General features: G+C 42.6%; 1 protein-coding gene across 1 annotated transcript in view; it reads right to left on the bottom strand.

Annotated features, from left to right (window-relative positions):
- PAH (phenylalanine hydroxylase) overlaps positions 1–23791 on the bottom strand; it is a 120880-nt gene that overhangs the window by 13652 nt on the left and 83437 nt on the right. Inside the window, exons 6-10 of the mRNA XM_068276940.1 lie at positions 19459–19655; positions 16706–16841; positions 5663–5732; positions 5528–5584; positions 4865–4960 (exon numbers count right to left, since the gene is read on the bottom strand). Coding sequence (XP_068133041.1) covers positions 4865–4960; positions 5528–5584; positions 5663–5732; positions 16706–16841; positions 19459–19655 — 556 coding nt within the window. The remainder of the gene's footprint in view (positions 1–4864; positions 4961–5527; positions 5585–5662; positions 5733–16705; positions 16842–19458; positions 19656–23791) is intronic.

Genomic DNA, 23791 nt, shown 5'->3' with positions numbered 1-23791 from the left:
GTATAGAAAGAATTTTAATAAGAAAATAAATGTACAAGAGAGTCCCTATTATCCAGAATTCAACTAACTAGCAGTCTCAACCAACCAGCCCAAACCACCGGCAGTACTCATAGTGGTAAGGGTAAACTTCTTAGGCTGTTTCTGGGCTCTGCTGTGTTTAACCCATTCTCGTTCCGTTGTTTTCACTTGAGCAACTTTCACCTCACATTCATTAGCCTATAACTTTATCACTACTTATCACAACGAACTGATCTATATCTTGTTTTTTCCGCCACCAATTAGGCTTTCTTTGCGGGGTACATTTTGCTAAGAGCCACTTTACTGTAAATGCATTTTAACAGGAAGAATAAGAAAAAAACGAAAACAATTCATTATTTCTCAGTTTTCAGCCATTACAGTTTTAAAATAATACATGCCTCCATAATTAAAAAACTCACGTATTGTATTTGCCCATATGTCCCGGTTATTACACCATTAAAATTATGTCCCTATCACAATGTATGGCGACAATATTTTATTTGGAAATAAAGGTGCATTTTTTCCGTTTTGCATCTATCACTATTTACAAGTTTCAAATAAAAAAAATATATAAATATTTCATCTTTACATTGATATTTAAAAAGTTTAGACCCTTAGGTAAATTTTTACATGTTTTTTTTCTTTTTTATTGTAATTTTTTTTTATTTTTTATATTAACCACTTCAGCCTACAGCGTCGAAAATCTTAAGCATCCGAGCAATGTTCACCTCTCATTCATTCGCCAATAACTTTATCGTTACTTATCACAATTAATTGATCTATAGCTTGTTTTTTCCGCCACTAATTAGGCTTTCTTTGGGTAGTACATTTTGCTAAGAGCCACTTTACTGTAAATGCATTTTAACAGGAAGATTAAGATAGAAATGGAAAAAAATCATTATTCCTCAGTTTTTGGCCATTATAGTTTAAAATTAATACATGCTACAGTAATTAAAACCCATGCATTTTATGTGCCCATTTGTCCCGCTTATTACACCGTTTAAATTACGTCCCTATCACAATTTATGGCGCCGATATTTTATTTAGAAATAAAGGTGCATTTTTTCAATTTGCGTCCATCACTATTTAGAAGCTTGTAATTTTAAAAAAAATTAATAAGATACTCTCTTGACATGTATATTTAAAAAGTTCAGACCCTTAGGTAACTATTTATGTAGTTTTTTTTTTTTAATTGTAATTTTTTTTATTTTTTTTTAAATACAAAAATGTATTTGGGTCATTTTAGTTTGGGAGCTAAATAGCTAATTTTAGATGTAATATAATGTATTTTTTTATTTAATTTAGGTATGTGGGTGCAGTTTACTATTTGGCCACAAGATGGCCACATTCAAAAAATTCCTAGATGCGAACGATCTCGCATCTAGGAACTATAAGAAGAAGGTGATGTTTCCTGGGGGCAGAAATACCGCGCTCTCTGATGAGAAAGCGTCGGCATTTCTGCCGGAGACTTAGATCGGTGAATGGGAATTATATTCCCATTCACTGATCGGGGGGGCAGCGGGAGGCAGCGGGAGCGCGCGCAGGCGCGCGCCCGATCGCCCGCACCACACGGCTGCAGCAGCAGTGCCCATCTGGACGGATATATCCGTCCAGATAGGGCGAAGTGGTTAAACATTTTATTTGGGTAGTTTTGGGAGGGTGGGATGTAAACAATAGGTTTATAACATAAATGTGTGTTGATTTTTATTTTTTTTACTTTTAGCTGTAGTATTAATTTTTGGCCACAAGATGGCGGCCATGAGTTTGTTTACATGACGTCACTCTAAGCGTAACATACGCTTAGAGAGACGCATGGGGGACGCTACAGCCATAAAAAGCGAAGCTTCCGAGAGAAGCTGTCGCTTTTTCAGCGGGGGAGAGGAATCAGTGATCGGGCACCATAGCCCGATTCACTGATTACCTGGCTAACGAACCTCAGGCCGGGAGCGCGCGTGAACGCGCGCGATCGGCCGCGGGAGCGCGCATGGTTCCTGGACGTAGTTTCTACGTCCAGGAACTACAATAGGTTAAAGTCTGGGTTCCATGGCTCCCCCAAGTTTAATGTACTTTCAATTATGGTATTTTAACACTGAATACAGAGTTCATGGTATTTATATAGAGTGGGGAATAGTACTGTATTAGTTTGGCCTATTTTTAATATTGATCACACTTATTCAGCATCAGCCGATTCCTGTCAATGCCAGATAACCGAGACGCTACTGTATTTGTTATGAAAAAAAAAAACAGCTAATGGATTAATCACTGATTGAATTTTGAAGTCTGAAATGAGCCCTCTGGGATGCAAGCTTGTCTAATTGTGGTCAAGAAATCACTTTCTTACTAGACCCAACTTAATCATGGGAATGGAAATTTAATGAGTTGAAATCTTCCACCTGAAGAGAAAGCTATGAAATGCTCATCTATACCTTTTTCTAGAGAGTATTACTGTATTTCTGGGATTAATGCTTTTCTATTGGCTTAGTCGATGGATGCCTCTGTTTCTAATGATATTTCCAGCAGTCTGAGCTACATCAGATCATTATTAGAACTGGGGACAATGCATCCTTTCCGAACTCTCTTATCACCAATGATATAGATACTGACTTTTTGTCTGACCCCCCCAGTCTGTTTTAACCCCCCACTCTTCTAGTGAAACAATCCATATTAAAGCCATCAATAACCTCTTGATACCAAAGTCCAAGTGTCATTTTTAATACTTATGGGCTAAATAATATCTAACTCCTATAGTCACTTAAACATAACAGGAAGTGGTTATATTTCTTATTACATATCAATATCATTGATGTATATAAGTGGTATTGTTACTGGTTCATATTTTTGGTTCTATGGCTTCTTGTACTTACTTAATCTAATGACTTCAATGATTGATCACTATCTATAACTTTAGACAAAACTACATTCTTTAATCTTCACTCTTGTTTCACTTAAACCCAGATCTTGATACTACATTCATGTGAATTTTTGGGGTACTACTGATTATGTCATATGTAGTATTTATATCTCATTATCACTGAAACTGTTTTACTAATTAAGGATGATAGCCCAATAATTTACAATTTTAGCAATGTGATTGGTTGGTCTATGACCCCTGCTCCATTCACTGGAGGGTCTGCAGCTCCCTAGCCACCCATATTTATGGGCAGTGGCTGGTGACGTGTAGTACTTTTTATACCTATAATTGTATATCATTTTCCTTCTGTATGTATACAGTACCCACATATGCTTCCTAATGTTTGTTGTATCTTGATTCTAAAATAAAAATTAAATTGGAAAAAAGAGTGTTTAGCCACACCCTCAGCATATCCAGCTGAAAGATGCAGGCATTGCCATACTGGTACCTAAACTCTGTACAAAGAGTGTCTCAGAGCATACCCATTATGGTCCTTAATGCATGCCATAACATATTGTAGTGCCTGCTGTCTGTTTCAATGTAGTGCTCAAATTATAGTATTAATTATATAGATTTTATTGCATGAAGTTCACTTGAATAATTATACTTATGCAATAAACCAAAAGCTTTCAAATAATCACCAGTGATTTGTGTATTAGCTGAAATCAGCATATCAAATTACAACCTGCTGATGGATGTATTGGTTGACTCCACTTTCAACATTGTTTCCTGTTATTTGTAGGTATTTAACCACTTCACCACTGAGGGGTTTTACCCCTTGAGCACCAGAGCAATTTTCACCTTTCAGCGCTCCTTCCATTCATTCGTCTATAACTTTATCATTACTTATCACAATGAAATTAACTATATCTTGTTCTTTTCACCACCAATTAGGCTTTCTTTAGGTGGGACATTATGCCAAGAATTATTTTATTCTAAATGTGTTTTAATGGGAAAATAGGAAAAATGTGGGAAAAAATGTATTATTTTTCAGTTTTCGGCCTTTATAGTTTTTAAATAATGCATGCTACTGTAATTAAAACCCATGAAATGTATTTGCCCATATGTCCCGGTTATAAAACCGTTTAAATTATGTCCCTATCACAATGTTTGGCGCCAATATTTTATTTGGAAATAAAGGTGCATTTTTTTCAGTTTTGCGTCCATCCCTAATTACAAGCCCATAGTTTATAAAGTAACAGTGTTATACCCTCTTGACATAAATATTTAAAAAGTTCAGTCCCTAAGGTAACTATATATGTATTTTTTTTAATTGTATTTTTTTTAATTACAAAAAAAAAATAAAAATTGGGGAGTGTGGGAGGTAATGAGTTAATTTTTAATGTTTAACTAATGTATTTGTATATGAAAAATGCTTTAGGGTGCAGTTTTACTATTTGGCCACAAGATGGCCACAGTGAGTTTTGTTTATGCGACCTGCAAGCGTACAGGAAGTACGCTTGCAGGAAGTTCAGGGAGGCTGGGCAACTTTTTTTTCACAATGATCGCGCTGCTTCTCGTAGAAGCAGCTGATCATCGCGGGGGGGGGCTTAGATCAACGAATGGGAAAGGTTTTCCCCGTTCATTGATCTCCGGGCGAGCGGGCGGCGGTGTGCAGGAGCGCGGGGACGCGCGGACGAGCGAGCGAGTGGCGTCAGGTACGGATTTCTCCGTCCCTTGGTGGTAACAGGGTGGAAAAACGGACGGAGAAATCCGTACGGCTGGGGGTAAAGTGGTTAATGTTCAAAATGTATCATGTTTTCGTATTCATTAAAATGCAGACAAATCATTCATTTCATACAGTTAACGTAACTTTTCGGTGTTTAAACAATGCAGTTGATCTGATACAATTCAACCTTCCTTTGCTTCATTGTTCTAGTAAATGCAATAGAATTTCGTATTATCATTTGTTTTACCAAATAAAAACAAACAAACCTGTAATTCTCCAAATGATGAAAGCAGGCCAGCTCCATAAGCCTTTATCTGATCCCCTTGTTTGCACAGCCCAAATTCAATAGTAAACCAATATACCTTGTGGAGTTAAAGTAAAAAAAAAAAAGATTAGGATTAGTAGACAATAACTGTGCTTTAACCACAAGATTATTCATCATTATACACCATCTCAACTCAGAGAGGGATCTATCTGATGATCAAATCTGCTGGCCATCTGCCAGTGTATGGGCACCTTTACATTCTGCCCAAATATCTTTGTCTGGAGATCCACATCAAACTAGTGAACAGAGTTTTTTGGAACAAATACAACCACTGTAGTCCCTGGTGTGCTCCACTTTCAAAGCACTTAATGCTGCTTTGTGATTTAAACTGGTGATTAGAGTGCTAGTTTATAAATACAGCAGTAGATTTACTAAAAATGGCAAGCAGATAAAACTGGATTTCCTGCTGAAAAATGATTATCTTATGAGCTGATTGCTGTGATGAAGTCCTTAGATGTTTGTAATTGGTAAAATACAGTATTTTAGCTGATGGCAAAAGGCATTATTATGTTGATTAATTTATAAGGGAATTGATGGAAGAAAACAAAAACACAATAAAATAACTATTTCAATTTTGACTGTGTAAACCATTTTTTTTACTTACTGTAGCCAGCATTTCAATGTATTCATCTGGAGCACCAAGGGAAGCCAATCCGATTTCCTAGTAACAGACATTAGAAAGTTTGCTATTTTGAACTACATGAATTTGTCTAAATGTAAGTAAGGGCTTAAGACTTACTTGAGAAAACTGAGCAAAGCTTGGGTCAGCAAAGAGAGGGACATGTCCTAGCAGCTCATGGCAGATATCACTGCAAGTAGTAAAAAAATATAGAGATAACACATACAGTGGCTTGCAAAAGTATTCGGCCCCCTTGAAGTTTTCCACATTTTGTCACATTACTGCCACAAACATGAATCAATTTTATTGGAATTCCACGTGAAAGACTAATACAAAGTCAGAGGCGTAGCTAGGGTTTTCAGCGCCCGGGGACAAAGAAAGTTTTTGCGCCCTACCCCGGACAGTCCTGCGAGACACAAAAAAATAGGCATTACCATGCATCATAATGTGAGCATGGCTTGGGTGGAGCTAAACCTATGGCAGAGATTAGATTGTGAGCTTCTCTGAGGACAGCTAGTGACATGACTATGTACGCTGTAAAGTGCTGCAGGAGATGTCAGTGCTATATAAATACTACCTAATAAAAGCTGACTGTCGCTGCATCCAGCAGTTTTGTCCGTGTCCCAGGATTTTTGTTACTGCGCATGTGCGCAGTAACTGACAGCTGGGACCAGGGAGCTGGACGGGCGAGCGAGGTGGGCGGTCGCGCGCCTGCACCGGGCTCGCGCTCTGCGTGCGGCGGTCGCATGTGCAGCGTGTGCGCGCCTGCGCACTGGCGGCGGCCGTAGACCTAGAGCCCGTTTTTAAACGGGCTGGGTCTACTAGTACATAATAATAATAATATTAATAATAATACGGTAGGACCAGTGTTCTCCCCACGCTCTTTTAGCCTGCTGCTCCACCCAGCTAGTTTTGATGAGCACTCGGCTGTCATCGGCTTGCCTCCTCCTATGCTGTAAGCAGAAATGTGCAGAGAAGCACCGGCCCTGCATTCTTTCATCTCGGCTCACCCGCCTACTTTTTCATGCCACCCGGCAGGAAAAAATTTCTGAGGAGAACACTGAGGACATTACACTATGGCTATTGTAGGATTATATTGTGAGCTCCTCCAGCTGAGAGTCATACAAAGGAATAAGCAAAAGGCTACATGATATAAAAAAGCAGCAGTGAAGTAGACTTAAGTTGCTCCTGTATAGCAATGAGCTGTCCAAGCGTTATCAAAATACACAGCAGTCCATAGACAGGTATGCACTCACTTAATCCAAACGTTTAAGCTGCAACACGCACTCTATGCTGCTATATGCTATATAACAGGTGTAGGGAACCTTTTTGGCTGAGAGAGCCATAAACACGACATATTTTAAAATGAAATTTCCGTGAGAGCCGTACAATATGTCACCTGTAAATGCACATAAGAGACATCTTTTCACCAGGAAATGCACAAAATGACAGACAACCTTTCCCCAGTAAATGCACATAATGAGAGACAGCTTTTCACCAGTAAATGCACGAAATGACAGACAGCCTTCCATCAGTAAATGCACATAAGAGACAGCCTTCCACCAGTAAATGCATGAAATGACAGACAGCCTTTACCCAGTAAATGCACATAAGAGACAGCTTTTCACCAGGTAATGCACGAAAGACAGCGGTTCACACTTACCAGTCCAGGCAGCTTCCAGTCAGCTTCACCGCGGAGTCCTAAAGTGCAGGCTCGGCTGACGTAACTGGCCGCAACACTCTCCGGCCTCCAGTTTCTGCACGCCGCGTCACCATGGGGGCGGAGCTACAGTACGCTGGCCACGGCGGCTGGAGGAGGCAGCGCTCAGCGTGCAATGTGTAAGGAGGCGGGATGCGGTGCCGATGAAGGAGGCACGCATGCAAATATAAAGGCCGGGCACGGAGGCGGCGCTCTGACTAAAAGTAAACACAGGCTCTCTGGCCGCTCCTTCACACATACTTTAGCGAGCCAGAGAGCCACATGCAGTGGTGAAAAGAGCCATATATGGCTCGCGAGCCATAGGTTACCGACCCCTGCTATATACTATATGCTATAGCAGCATAGAGGGCGCTATTAAGGCCAAGAACGCGAAAGAATCACTCGCATACCCAGCCTGTCGGCTCCTGTTGCCGAAACCGGAAGTGGCTGCCGGCGGGGCCAGGATCATCGGAGCAAGTCTACGTGGGCACCGGACAGCTGCAGGGGGCTGATAGAAGCCCCAGGTGAGTAAAACTCATTTTTTTCAGTTGGCTTAAGTGACCCTTTAAAGTGAACCTTAAGTCATGAAAAAAATGAGTTTTACTCACCTGGGGCTTCCCTCAGCCCTCTGCAGCCGATCGGTGCCCTCGTCGTGTCTCTCTGATCCTCCCGTCCCCGTCGGCGACCACTTCCGGTTTCGCCGTCAGGACCCGACAGGCATGGGAACGCGAGTGATTCTTCGCGTTCCCAGCCAAAATATTGCCCCCTATGCTGCTATTGCGACCTCCTGGCCTGGCTGGGAACGCGAAGAATCACTCGCGTTCCCAGCCTGTCGGGTCCTGACGGCAAAACCGGAAGTGGTCGCCGGTGGGGACGGGAGGATCAGAGAGACACGGCAAGGGCACCGATCGGCTGCAGGGGACTGAAGAAAGCCCCAGGTGAGTAAAACTCTTTTTTTCATGACTTAAAGGGAAGGTTCAGGCAGCACTTAAAAAAAAAAAAATCTAAATCCACTTACCTGCGGCTTCCTCCAGCCCGTGGCAGCCAGGCTGTGCCAGAACTACTGCGCCTGCGCAGTACAGCCCGGAGGACGTCGGATGACGTCAGCGCGCACCAATGACACGCATTGTGGAGCGCAGAAGAAGCCCGACCTGGCAGCCGGCCTGGCCAGGTCGGGTCGGCCACCGGAGACCACCTGGAGCCTGCGAAGCGGCACCGAGGGCACAGCCTGGCTGCCACGGGCTGGAGGAAGCCCCAGGTAAGTGGATTTGGATATTTCTTTTTTTTAAGCGCTGCCTGAACCTTCCCTTTAAGTGACTCTTTAAAGGTACTTACCTTTGTGCGCTCTGTGTCCTCCAGAATGCCTCTCATTTCTTGTTATTTCCGATTCTCTTGACTGCCTGTAAATGCCCTCCCATATTCAGATCCAATCCTGCACTACAGTCTGAGCTGTGAATAAGCGCATTTGTACGAAGCATGCATGGGTTCACTAACTGTGCATGCTCAGTAAAAGGAACTCCTCTTTCACGTATAAACAAAAGAAGATGTGTGCAAGTGCTTCTTTTTACAGAGCATATGCAGTTCATGAACTCATACATGTTGAGTACAAATGTGCTCATTCATGACTGAAAATGTGGAGCAGGAGTGTGGCTGAAGACAGGCGGGCACTTACAGATTTAACAATATTAGCAAGCTATGGAACGGATGCTTTTGGAATCAGTGTGCAGAAAATGTTAAGAGTAAAGCACAGGTACTCTTAAAGAGCAACTGCAAAAGACATTATACATCATGAACATAGGGCTAGTGCACACCAGAGCGGTTCTGCAGCGTTTTTTTTAAGCGCTTGCAGGGGGAAAACCGCTTGGCTAATGAAAGTGAATGGGCTGGTGCACACCAGAGCGGGTCGTTTTTTCCAGAAACGCAAACTCCCGGGCTGCAGCATTTTTTGGATTTCTAAAGCGTTTCGGCCTTCAATGTTAAGTATAGGAAAAACGCTCTGAAAAATGCCAGATCAGAGTGGTTTTCCAGGCGTTTTTGTTACAGTAGCTGTTCAGTTACTGTAACAATATGACATCTGCTACACAAAAACGCTCCAAAAAACGCAAGGCATGTTTAGAAAATCTCTCTAAGGTCTTTCACACCAGAGCCCTTTTCAGCGTTTTAACGCAAAGTCTATACTTTGCATTAACCAAGGTAAAAGGAAAGTCCATAGACTTTCATTTTACCTTTCACACCCGACGCTGTGTTTCGATACGATGCATCCTGGCGCATTTTATAGTCGGGAATCGGCGTTTCCCCGTCGGGTTAATTGATACTACCGCCACTACTCAGCGTCGCACCGTAGATTCCAGATGACACGCCGTAACGCGTGCAGGAGCCGTTCTCCTGCACGCGTTGTAATGTGTAACCGGCCTAAACATGCCTAGGAATCGCTCTGAAATCTGCCTCAAAAACCTCTAGCGTTTGGCGGATCTGATAGAGGGGTTTGGTGTGCACTAGCCCATACTGTCCCAGGGACACACACACAGGCCCAGTGAAAATGCTCTCTTTCACAGCTGCGGGTGCTTCTGGGGACTGGTCAGGAAAATAAAAGCCAGGAGACCCTGGAGTCATGTTTGCGATTATTCAGAATGGTGTATTGAATGATTTGGAGCAGAACTTGAATGTTACACATGCGGATTGTGGCAGGGGGAAGTTAACAAACCCTTGTCACTAATTCTGCCCCTTGCACTCCACATCATGTTCCAGCTCTCCAATACTTTTGATATCAGTAGAATGGAGCGCTATGCGCAGCGGCAGAGGTGGTGAGAAGGGTGTGTTAGCCCCCACACACAATCAGCATGTGTAACATTCAAGTTTTGCTCCAAATCATTGAAAACAACATTATGAATAATTTTGTACATGTCAATACTACTCTGAAGCCTAGACAGTAGACACTATTTGACTGACTACCTACATACAGCATATAGGGCACTCTTTTTCCCCCATTTTGTGAAAAACAGTGCTGATGGTTTGTGTCTCCCACCTCTGCACATGAACTGCACACAGGCCCAGTGAATGTGATCACCTCTGCACAGTGAATCACAGACTCACTGAGACACTCCTGTGCTGTCCGGGCTGCTTCCCTCCCCCTGCTCCATTGACACACAGACACTGACCTGACAAGTCAGGCCATAAATCAAGCAGCCGCAGACCAGAGTACTATCTTCACTGGGGCCAGTCGCTGAACCTCAGGTTTTCTGAACTTCTGTGCACGGCTACATGCTGTGTGAGGAAACACAGATAGGAAGAGGGGTGGGACAGCCTGAGTCTGGGTGCATGCTGAAGAGTGGAGACTTCAGCTCGTAGCTCCTACCGTTAATACAGATGATATTCACTTCGGAGCCCGCTACAGACCCCCCACATCACACAAGAGGCCCCCTTGTAGTTCCATAGCAGCCGCTTCGGCTGCTATACTGATTCCTACGTCAGTGGCATTGGGCAAGCAGCATCTGCAGAGACAACTCAGATTGTTTGGTCCGCTCTACCCCGCCCCCTCCACACTCGCACACACTTCCCTGCCTGCCTCGGAGCCTCCTCCTCACCAGCGATTGGCTCCAGCGGCTGGCTCTGCGTTCCACATGTTATGGATGCTGCGCGGTGGCGTGTGAGCCTGCCCCTGACTTCCAAGCAAGGGAGAAGATTTTGTTTAAAAAAAAAAAAAGGACATAGCGCTGGGCGCCCTTAGGGATCCAGCGCCCGGGGGCACCTGTCCTACCCCGACCCCCCCAAGCTCCGCCCCTGTACAAAGTGGTATACATGTGAGAAGTGGAACGAAAATCATACATGATTCCAAACATTTTTTATAAATGAATAACTGCAAAGTGGGGTGTGCGTAATTATTCAGCCCCCTGAGTCAAAATTTTGTAGAAGCACCTATTGCTGCAATTACAGCTGCCAGTCTTTTAGGGTATGTCTCTACCAGCTTTGTTCATCTAGAGACTGAAATCCTTGCCCATTCTTCTTTTCAAAACAGCTCCAACTCAGTCAGATTAGATGGACAGCGCTTGTGAACAGCAGTTTTCAGATCTTGCCACAGATTCTCGATTGGATTTAGAGCTGGACTTTGACTGGGCCATTCTAACACATGTATATGTTTTGTTTTAAACCATTCCATTGTTGCTCTGGCTTTATGTTTAGGGTCATTGTCCTGTTGGAAGGTGAACCTCCGCCCCAGTCTCAAGTCTTTTGCAGACTCCAAGAGGTTTTCTTCCAAGACTGCCCTGTATTTGGCTCCATACATCTTCCCGTCAACTCTGACCAGCTTCGCTGTCCCTGCTGAAGAGAAGCACCCCCAGAGCATGATGCTGCCACCACCATATTTGACAGTGGGGATGGTGTGTTCTGAGTGATGTGCAGTGTTAGTTTACCGCCACACATAGCGTTTTGCATTTTGGCCAAAAAGTTCCATTTTGGTCTCATCTGACCAGAACACCTTCTTCCACATGTTTGCTGTGTCCCCCACATGGCTTGTGGCAAACTGCAAACGGGATTTCCTATGCTTTTCTGTTCACAATTGCTTTCTTCTTACCACTCTTCCATAAAGGCCAACTTTGTGCAGTGCACGACTAATAGTTGTCCTATGGACAGATTCTTCCACCTGAGCTGTAGATCTCGGCAGCTCATCCAGAGTCACCATGGACCTCTTGACTGCATTTCTGATCAGCGCTCTTCTTGTTTGGCCTGTGAGTTTAGGTGGACGGCCTTGTCTTGGTAGGTTTACAGTTGTGCCATACTCCTTCCATTTCTGAATGATCGTTTAAACAGTGCTCCATGGTATGTTCAAGGCTTTGGAAATCTTTTTGTAGTCTAAGCCTGCTTTAAATTTCTCAATAACCTTATCCCAGACCTGTCTGGTGTGTTCTTTCGACTTCATGGTGTTGTTGCTCCCAATATTCTCTTAGACAACCTCTGAGGCCGTCACAGAGCAGCTGTTTTTGTACTGACATTAGATTACACACAGGTGCACTCTATTTAGTCATTAGCACTCATCAGGCAATGTCTATGGGCAACTGACTGCACTCAGACCAAAGGGGGCTAAATAATTACGCACACCCCACTTTGCCGTTATTGATTAAAAAAATATGTTTGGAATCATGTATGATTTTTTGTTCCACTTCTCACGTGTACACCACTTTGTATTGGTCTTTCACATGGAATTCCAATAAAATTGATTAATGTTTGTGGCAGTAATGTGACAAAATGTGGAAAACTTCAAGGGGGCCGAATACTTTTGCAAGCCACTGTAACAATTATTTCTTCAGGTCTTTTCAATGTGGCAATTATCGCTCTATTGTTATCAGATGCATGCACACAGAGAAGTGAATATTTAAATGAGGCTTCATTAGATTAGGATATATACGCTATGGCAAAAGACTGTGGAACACCACATGAAATAACTTTTGGAGATATCTTTCATTATTTAAACGAGGACAGGAAACAGCCAAATATCTAATGAACTTCACATGCTATCTGCTTCCTAATCATAGACAGTAAAGAGCAGAGCAATCTCTTAACATTATATCTGATAATATCTGAACATTTGTATAGCACTTTTCTCTTGTCTGACTCAAAGGGATCAAGAGCTGCAGCCACTAAGGACATGCTCAAGAGGCCACCCTGCAGTGTTAGGGAGTCTTGACTTGACTCCTTACTGAATAGGTACTGACCCTAACCAGGATTCGAACCCTGGTCTCCCAGCCACTGAATAGCCTCTTCCGACCACCTAACAATCAGCGGTGAAAGAGTGGCGCTCTCGGGACCATCTAACACTGATTGGCGTCATAGTGCGGGAGGCGGGGTTAGCATGGAACGCACGCTAGATAAGCGCGTTCCCTGCGGGTAAGCAAAGCGGGGAACCATGATCAGCCTACCAGCCGCAATCGGTGCTGGCAGGCTGAAATGTAAAAAAAAAAAAAAAAATACAGGGGACAGCCTTGTCACTTAACTGTCCCTCCTAATGGCTTAAATCGTATGAGATAATGATTTGTAGGTGTACTACAGCTAAGAAATAAAATATTAGTAACACAGATATGAGTCTCATATTGTTTCCAGTACAGGAAGAGTTAAGAAGCTTCAGTTCTTATCTATGCAAAAGAGTTTCTCTGGGCTCTACGACCAATCTTGGTCGGCTAAAGTGCTGTTTTCTGAAGCACTTATCTTAACCTGTCTCTCTCTGTTTTTTGTTTGTTTAACCACTTAAGCCCACAGGGTTGTTAATTTTTTGAATCTGAGCAACTTTCACCTCCCATTTATTCGCCAATAACTTTATCACTACTTATTACAATTAAATGATCTATATCTTGTTTTTTCCGCCACCATTTAGGCTTTCTTTGGAGGGTACATTTTGCTAAGAAGTAATTAATTCTAAATCCATTTTAACAGGAAGATTAAGAAAGAAATGGAAAAATATCCTTATTTCTCAGTTTTTGGCCATTATAGTTTTAAATTAATACATGCTACTGTAATTAAAACCCATGTATTTTATTTGCACATTTGTCCCAGTTATTAAACCGTTTAAATTATGTCCATATCACAATTTATAGCGCCGATATTTTATTTGGAAATAAATTTGCATTTTTTCAATTTCCGCCAATCACTATTTACAAGCCTATAATTAAAAAAATTATATTAACATACTCTCTTGACATGCATATTTAAAAAGTTCAGACCCTTAGGTAACTATTTATGTTGTTGTTTTTTTTTATTGTAATTTTTTAATTTTTTTTTTATTAAACATTTTATTTGGGTAATTTTTGGTGTGGGAAGTTTTTAAATATAATACAATGTATTTATTTATTAAAAAAATACATGTGAGTGTAGTTTACTATTTGGCCACAAGATGGCCACAGTCAAAAAAGTCCTGGAAGCGTCTGATCACGCTTCCAGGAACTAGAAAGAGGACGGAGAACTTTTTTTTTTCAGAAATACCGCGGTCTCTGATGAGAGACCGTCGTTTTTTCTGCGGGGACTTAGTTCGGTGAATGGGAACTATACTTCCACCGCACCGCACACTGACAGCAGCGCAGCCTATCTGGACGAACATAATCGTCCAGATAGGCTTAAGTGGTTAAGGTTTTACTGAAGGAAAGTTCAAAGGGTCATTAGCTCTGCTCTGTTTTATAGTTTAAAAATACAGAGAATGATGCAATGATGCAAATATTAGAGAATTATGCAATATTATAAAAATAAAGCTATATCAATGAAAATAAAAACACAAGAATCTTTTCTTTGCTGCAAATGTTCTATTATTATCCATACTACGCATACAGTTCATTATATCATACGTTTTTCAGGGATTTTTTTCACTTCAGTGTCACTTTAAATAGAGATCAGACTATGCTAGAATGTTTCACACAGCGATTAAATGGTAGAAGTCAAGTTTACTGATTTAATCAGAGGTACAGACTAACCAGCAAGCTCATGGTAAACCATAACTCATTGGAGTGTCACAGACTAACCAGCAAGCTCATAGTGACCCAGAACTCATTGGAGTGTGTAAGGGACTACGAGTGTGTGAGGGGCTACAATGGTCCTGAAAGCCTCCTTACTAAAATGCTATGGAAAACAAAAGTTTGCTTTCTTAAAACTGAAAGAATTTGCGATAATTCAGGTTGGAGAGAGCTCCGAGATGTCTCCTAGTGCATCACTGCTGAATACATGCAAATTAACCATTGTTGACATAAGAAGCTAAACACAACTCCAGATCCACTGGAATGCAATGATGTGTCAGCTTGTTAATTTGTACAAAGCCATAATAATCCAACATGTATACAGACTGTTTTGGATTGGTTGAGCCTCATCAGTGCATGGCATGGATTAATTAGGCTCTATGGAGTAGGGCTTGAAACACCCAGAGGTACAGACTAACCAGCAAGCTTATGGTGAACCAGAAGTCATTGGAGTGTGTAAGGGGCTACAATGGTCCAAAAAGCCCCCTTACTAAAATGCTATGGAAAACAAAAGTTTGCATTCTTAAAGAGACACTGTAAAAAGAAAAACGTCCCCTGGAGGGTACTCACCTCGGGAGAGGGAAGCCTCCGGATCCTAATGAGGCTTCCCCCGTCCTCCTCTGTCCCACTGGGGTCTCGCTGCAGCCCTCCGAACAGCAGCCCGACAGACCTGACAGCCTGTTCAATATTTACCTCTCCAGGCTCCAGCGGGGGCGCTGTTGCGGCTCTTCTGATGGAGATAGGCGGAAATAGCCAATCTCCGTCGGGTCCGCACTACTGCGCAGGCGCAGGAGACTTGTGTCTGCGCAGTAGAGCGGCCCAATGGAGATCATCTATTGCCACCTATCTCCGTTGGAAGGAGCGGATACTGCGCCTGCGCTGGAGCCAAAAGGTAAATATTTACATTGCCGCCGCTCCGAGAGGATTTTCGCCACCACCGTGGAACCGAGGAGGATGGGGGAAGCCTCAATAGCATCCAGAAGCTTCCCTCACCCGAGGTGTGTACCCCCTAGGGGAGGTTTTTTCCTTACAGATTTTCTTTAAAGAGACTCCGTAACAAAAATTGCATCCTGTTTTTTCTCATCCTACAAGTTCAAAAAGCTATTCTAATGTGTTCTGGCTTACTGCAGCACTTTATACTATCACTGTCTCTGTAATAAATCAATGTATCTTTCCCCTGTCAGACTTGTCGGCCTGTGTCTGGAAGGCTGCCAAGTTCTTCAGTGTTGTGGTTCTGCTATGAACTCCCCCTTCCAGGCCCCTCTATGCACACTGCCTGTGTGTTATTTAGGATTAGAGCAGCTTCTCTCTTATCTTTTACAAGCTGGATAAATCGTCCTCTGAGCTGGCTGGGCTTTCACATACTGAAGAATTACAGACAAGGGCAAAACTGTTTGCAGGAAGAAACAAGCAGCCTGAAACTTCAGTGCATGAGAACTGCAGGGGGAAAGAAACACACAAATGATCTCTTGAGATTCAAAAGGAAGGCTGTATACAGTCTGCTTGTGTATGGATGTATTTTCTATGTGTGGACATACTGTACATCAACCTACTTCCTGTTTTGGTGGCCATTTTGTTTGTTTATAAACAAACTTTTAAAAACTGTTTTTAACCACTTTTAATGCGGCGAGGAGCGGCGAAATTGTGACAGAGGGTAATAGGAGATGTCCCCTAACGCACTGGTATGTTTACTTTTGTGCGATTTTAACAATACAGATTCTCTTTAAAACAGAATGGTAAATTTGCATATATTCAGCAGTGATGCACTGGGAGACATCTCGGAGCTCAACCCAACCTTAATTATCACAAATTCTTTCTGATTTAATCAACAAACCCTAATAGCATATAAACACATAAACATGGCTAGTTTGCCTGGAATAGGCAAGATAACATTTTAATATCACTTGTCTGCAAAAATTAAGAATATTTACAATTACATTTGTTATATGTGATTATTAAGACACATGTACTTACGGTTCAGGCGTGTACATGGGCTTGGACCAGTGGCGGATGTATTGGGTGGAATGAAAGACTCGGAATGCCAGTCCCGCCAGGAAGTCACGAGATGATAGTAAACCAGCAACAGGGCGTAAACGGAATCCAGTGCAAGCTTATAAAAAAAAAAAATAGATAAAATGTTCCTTTTGAGAGCTGAGAGTTTCAACTCTAAACAGAAATTGTACTTTGCGTAGATTATTGGCAGCTGGCAGCAATAATTGTTAGGCAACTTTATTCAGCCATTAGAATCTTCTTTTACAGTGAAAAAAGTTGAACACTTTGGGCCATATTCTATTGATGAACTCGCCAGTGCTAACCACTGGTGAGTTCTTAACTTTAGACCCCCCCAGGTGGAAAAGAACTCGCTTGGGTGATATAATCGCCCAGCGAGTTCTTACCACGGAATCCAATTACCCTTATCATGTCTCCGGGAAGCGATACTTCCCGGCAGACATGAGTGTTAGCTTAGACCTGCAAAAATCAGGTCTAAACCGGCTAACGCACGTCGCCGCCGCAGCATCTGGGGGTCTCCTTTAATAAGGAGACCCCCAGAGCTCCCCGTCAAGTCGCCGCACACCGTAGAAGCCCTCCATGTAGCTGCACCGGCACCCCTGCTGGCATACATACCGCCGCAGATCACCCGACGCCTCTCGCCGCAAATTCCGTCGCGTAATTACAGTGTATCTAACACTGTAATTACTGTGCGCATAGAAGGAGCCCGGGCAAAGCATCTTTGAATCTGCAGCCTGGGCTCCTCATTGGTCCGCCGTGTGAGCTATTTTATTGGTTCAGACAGCGGACCAATGGGGAGCCCCGGCTGCAGATTCAAAGATGCTTTGCCTGGGCTCCTTCTATGCGCACAGTACTTACAGTGTTAGATACACTGTAATTACACGACGGATTTTGCGGCGAGAGGCGTCGGGTGATCTGCGGCGGTATGTATGCCAACAGGGGTGCCGGTGCAGCTACATGGGGGCTTCTACAGTGTGCGGCGACCCAACAGGGAGCTCTGGGAGTCTCCTTATTAAAGGAGACCCCCAGATGCTGCGGCGGAAGATGTCGGCGATGTTCGGCGGGCGAGTGAGCATGTGTGGGGAGTGAGCACCACAGCGTAAACCTCACTCCCCATCGCTCGGTAAAAGGGAGCATCGCTCAGGCTTTCGTCTGAGTAATGCTCCCTAACGATCGGCCATCGCGCGAAGGATATGGGCAATAGGATTTGACGGTAATCCTCGCACGTTTGCAAGGTGATAAGTAGCTCGCATCTGCAAGCTACTTATCACCTTGAATAGGATATGGCCCTTTGAGTCATTTTCATCAGCTTTCACAGTGAAAAATCTTTTTTTTCCCAATCTTTATTGAACAGCAGATTAAACACTTAATAAAGATGGTACCTTTAATTCAGGATTCAGAATGCTTAGCTGTAACACATAGCAATTAAGCTGAATTTAATCTGAAAATAATTACTATATAACTAAAAAAATAGATTCTTAGATAAAAACAAAATCAAGTAATAATAATGTGATCTGATTTAAAGGATACCACAACTGACATGTGGCATAATGAGATAGACATGGGTATGTACAGTGCCTAGCACACAAATAACTATGCTGTGTTCCTTTTTTTCTTTCTCTGCCTGAAAGAGGTAAATATCAGGTATGTAAGTGGCTGACTCAGTCCTGACTCAGACAGGAAGTGACTACAGTGTGACCTTCACTGATAAGAAATTCGAACTATAAAACACTTTCCTAGAAGAAAATGGCTTCTGAGAGCAAGAAAGAGATAAAAAAGGGGAAATTTTTATCAGTGAGGGTCACACTGTAGTCACTTCCTGTCTGAGTCAGGACTGAGTCAGCCACTTACATACCTGATATTTACCTCTTTGAGGCAGAGAAAGAAAAAAAGGAACACAGCATAGTTATTTGTGTGCTAGGCACTGTACATACCCATGTCTATCTCATTATGCCACATGTCAGTTGTGGTATCCTTTAAGTAGTGATAAATAGTCCCCTACACTTCCCTAGTGGTTCTAGGTTACCATGAGGCCCTGTTCACAGTGGTCAGTTGCATTGCAGAATAATTCTGCATGTCAACGCTCTGCCCATACAATTCTATGGACCTGTCAACAGTACTGCGTTGTAACTGATCTTGTTGTTATTCTAGCTCGCTGCATGCAGGCTTTGTATTAAAGAGAATCTGTACTCTAAAATTCTTACAATAAAAAGCATACCATTCTATTCATTATGTTCTCCTGTGCCCCTCTGTGCTGTTTCTGCCACTCCCTGCTGTGATCTTGGCTTGTAATTGCCAGTTTTAGGCAGTGTTTACAAACAAAAGACATGGCTGCTAACAGCATGTGATAGGCTGAGAGGAGCTCAGTCTGTGACTCACACAGAGCCTGCAGGGGGCATGGAGAGGGTGTGTATAGCTTAAATCCTATCACAAGCAGTGCAGCACATTCCTGCCTGAGTGCCTGAGCCCGACAAAGCCGTCAGAGGAAAGAAGATTCGATTATATAAGAGATAATACAGCCACTGTGCAACTAGGAAAAGCTGCAGTAAGACAGACCACATTAGAACAGGTATAGGAACTTATAGGATAGAAGAAATAAGGCTGAACATTATGTTACAGAGTCTCTTTAAAGTCTATGTCCAATCTCCATTGCAATAATGATGTCAAGTCATCTACTGTTACCACTGCTTATCTTAGCATAATAAACAGTAACATACTTTGCAGGAAGTTAGACACATCTTCAAGCTGAGGAATGTTATCTTCATTATAGCCGCAGTATTTTTCTAACAGAGGGAAGACATGGTTGTGTTCATGGCAGGCATGGGTAGGGTACAGAGACTTCAGCTCTTTGAACACTGTTCCCCATGTTGACTTCTCCTGTTCCATGTAGGTAACACGGGGAATAGGCTGACCACTGCAAGAGAAAAAGGGACAATTATTTATAGGCATCTACTTAGCTTATTTTTTAGCAGCACGGATCTAGTAAGGATGTCCCCATTATATAAATACCTGTAAATACAAAACTATAACAAAAGTAAGATGGAGATTATACTGCTCCTATTCCTAAAGGAGAGTTTCCTATTGACAACCTGCAGAGATCTGTAACCGGGGACAAACCTACCATGAAGCCACCTGACTCTCGTAAATCAGGCAGCAAAATCTAGGGGGGCGGTGTTTTGACAAATAGTTTGTGCCACCTGATTCCTGCCTCCTCTCCATCCAACTTCCTGAAACACACAAACCTCCTTATCTATGAATCCACAAATCTCTGTCCTCATTTGACTGGTGGTACCTGCAGCCCTTCCCTATGACATCATAACCAGGCGAGGTGTTGATATGTGCCTCTAATTGAGGCATGCTACGGTAAAACCCCATCACAGGTGAGATGTGATTAGTCGGTCTGGTGCAAGCACCCCTGCCTGATTGGTCACGTCACGTGCCACAGCTTTCCCTCTGACTGGCCATGGTGATCTCTCACTAGTGATGAGGTTTATATGGGCGGTGGGGAAGGCAAATCCTCCAAAGTTTACTTCAGGCAGCAGAGAGTCCAGAACCGGCCTTGCCTCTAATAGACATTTTTTTCCATAGTACCTGCAGTAATTGCCTAAGGCCTCGTTCACATCAGGGCCGTTTCTGTGCGCTTTCCACAGCGCACTGCCCTGTGCGTTTAGCAAGGTATTGATTTTTCCATGTAACTAAATGTAGCTGGTTCACATCTATGCGCTGCGCTGAGCAGCGTTACAGAAACGTAGTGTTGCAGGCATTTCTGTGCGTTGAGCTGGAAAGCGCACAGCAATGCAAGTGAATGGGTCCGCTTTTTTAGCGCATAGAAGCGCGTACAAGCGCATAGAAGCGCATGCGTTTTTTACCCCTAATTGGAGAAAAAAATACATTTACATACAAAAACAAAGTTTTATTGACAACTGCTGCTGCTACAGTAAGCAAAACGTGCTTTAAAGAAGCGCAGCGCAACGCACAGAAACGCGGACTAAAGCGCGCACAAGCGCATGCGTTTTTTACCATGCGCTTTAACACGTTTTTCAGCGCAGCAGATGTGAACGAGGCCTAACTTCTCAAAAGGTATAGGACAGTATTTAGATTGTACAGGTTTCAAATAAGGGTGGGGTATAGCCACTATAAAACGATAAAGCTGTCTACGCACATACATTTTTCCAGGCATTATGCAAACTTCCCAATACCCATTGCATAGTTTGCATAACTTACATTGTAAGTATAGCGCAAGTTACACAAACTATGTAATGTACATTTCTCATACATTGAGTAACACCCAACAAAATTTAGGTGCATTGTCTGAGCACATAGATTTTACCAATTATTACTGATACTGAATAACAATGTTCCTGGTTCCACCGAATGACTCTAAAAGAAGTAGGTGTGTACCGTATCACTGCAATTTATTAGCATCTTGCAATTAAAGTGAGACTTTTGTAGAAGAACAATTAAAAGGAATGTAGTGCTTAGGCCTTGTTTGTTTTTATTTATCATGTTCAGCCTATAAAATTTGAGTGTGTCTTTGTTTAATTATAAGCATATAGTGATTTTTTCGATCTACCGTATATTCCGGCGTATAAGACGACTGGGCGTATAAGATGACCCCCCAATGTTTCCAGTTAAAATATAGAATTTGGGATATACTCGCTGTATAAGACTACCCCTCTTCCAACACACACCAAATAAAAGTTAAAAAAAAATCATATACTGGTGCTATGTATGAACAGATACTGGTGCTGTACTGTATGTGGTACCCAGTATAAAACAGTATATAAGTGATTGACTCTGTGGATTGGTCAACTCTCCCTCTCCCTTGGTGGATTGGTTACGCTCTCCCTGTTTATCAGAGCGGTATGGAAGAATAGATCAGTGGTGCTCAGCAGAGCTCGAATATTCGAGTAGCTCGAATATTCGAGCTCTTTTCCAGCTATTCGAGCTCGGTATTCGAGCTCCGAATAGCTGTAGCTATTCGAATGGGCTATTCGAGTACACTCGAGTAGCCCATTCACTATTCGAGCTATTCGAGCAAAACGGCGCTATTCGAGCTCGGTACCGAGCTCGAATAGTGTCATAGCCCAGATTGATGTCCTTAGAGCCAATCAGAGGGCTCCCAGGCCCTCTGACGGCAGCCAATCACAGAGGGGGACCCTGGCCAGCCCCTACCCTATAAATAGCGGCCGCCATGTTAGGTTTCTCCGTGCTTGCCTGAGACTTGTACAGAGAGAGAGTTGCTCCTTTGTGCTTTGGCTTAGCAAGAGCTCTATTGTGGTCATTTACCTAGCGTTTTTGCTCACATACACCTCCTATACACACCTATATTGTTGTTAGTTAGTTAGACATTGTATTTTAGTTAGTAGCTTTTGTGTTACATAGAGACAGGCCAGCTGCTGCAGGCTTACAGCTTTAGGCCTCAGGGCCTTGCCTGTGTGGGCAGCTGTCCTCCTGTCCTCTGTTTATTTCTCTCTCTATTCTATACCAGTATTTCTGCTGTCCTTTACTACTGATTGTATTAGTATTGTAGTTATATACTGTAACTGTACTAGGACACTCACTGTCACTGTTCATAGGCTACTAGCTGCTCCTGCGTGTGTGCACTCACTTTCTGTGTACACACTACACACACTCTATATCCTTCTGATAACTGATTGATTATTGTAATTGATTATTGTAATTAGTTAGTTGTACTTACTGTTACTACTTACTGTACTAGGAGTCTAGGACACTCAGTCACTGTTCATAGGCTACTAGCTCCTGCGTGTGTGCACTCACTGTCTGTGTACACACTACACACACTCTATTTCCTTCTGATAACTGATTGATTATTGTAATTAGTTAGTTGTACTTACTGTTACTACTTACTGTACTAGAAGTCTAGGACACTCAGTCACTGTTCATAGGCTACTAGCTCCTGCGTGTGTGCACTCACTGTCTGTGTACACACTACACACACTCTATTTCCTTCTGATAACTGATTGATTATTGTAATTAGTTAGTTGTTTGTACTTACTGTTACTACTTACTCTTACTGTACTAGGAGTCTAGGACACTCAGTCACTGTTCATAGGCTACTAGCTCCTGCGTGTGTGCACTCACTGTCTGTGTACACACACTACACACACTCTATTTCCTTCTGATAACTGATTGCTTATTGTAATTAGTTAGTTGTACTTACTGTTACTACTTACTCTTACTGTACTAGGAGTCTAGGACACTCAGTCACTGTTCATAGTCTACTAGCTCCTGCGTGTGTGCACTCACTGTCTGTGTACACACACTACACACACTCTATTTCCTTCTGATAACTGATTGATTATTGTAATTAGTTAGTTGTTTGTACTTACTGTTACTACTTACTCTTACTGTACTAGGAGTCTAGGACACTCAGTCACTGTTCATAGGCTACTAGCTCCTGCGTGTGTGCACTCACTGTCTGTGTACACACTACACACACTCTATTTCCTTCTGATAACTGATTGATTATTGTAATTAGTTAGTTGTTTGTACTTACTGTTACTACTTACTCTTACTGTACTAGGAGTCTAGGACACTCAGTCACTGTTCATAGGCTACTAGCTCCTGCGTGTGTGCACTCACTGTCTGTGTACACACACTACACACACTCTATTTCCTTCTGATAACTGATTGCTTATTGTAATTAGTTAGTTGTACTTACTGTTACTACTTACTCTTACTGTACTAGGAGTCTAGGACACTCAGTCACTGTTCATAGTCTACTAGCTCCTGCGTGTGTGCACTCACTGTCTGTGTACACACACTACACACACTCTATTTCCTTCTGATAACTTATTGATTATTGTAATTAGTTAGTTGTTTGTACTTACTGTTACTACTTACTCTTATTGTACTAGGAGTCTAGGACACTCAGTCACTGTTCATAGGCTACTAGCTCCTGCGTGTGTGCACTCACTGTCTGTGTACACACACTACACACAGTCACACACTCTATTTCCTTCTGATAACTGATTGATTATTGTAATTAGTTAGTTGTACTTACTGTTACTACTTACTCTTACTGTA

The sequence above is a fragment of the Hyperolius riggenbachi genome, chromosome 3 (genome assembly GCF_040937935.1).
Source record: "Hyperolius riggenbachi isolate aHypRig1 chromosome 3, aHypRig1.pri, whole genome shotgun sequence".
Lineage (NCBI taxonomy): Eukaryota > Metazoa > Chordata > Amphibia > Anura > Hyperoliidae > Hyperolius > Hyperolius riggenbachi.
The sequence above is the reverse complement of the archived record's forward strand: the minus strand, read 5'-3'. Positions and strand labels throughout refer to the sequence as shown.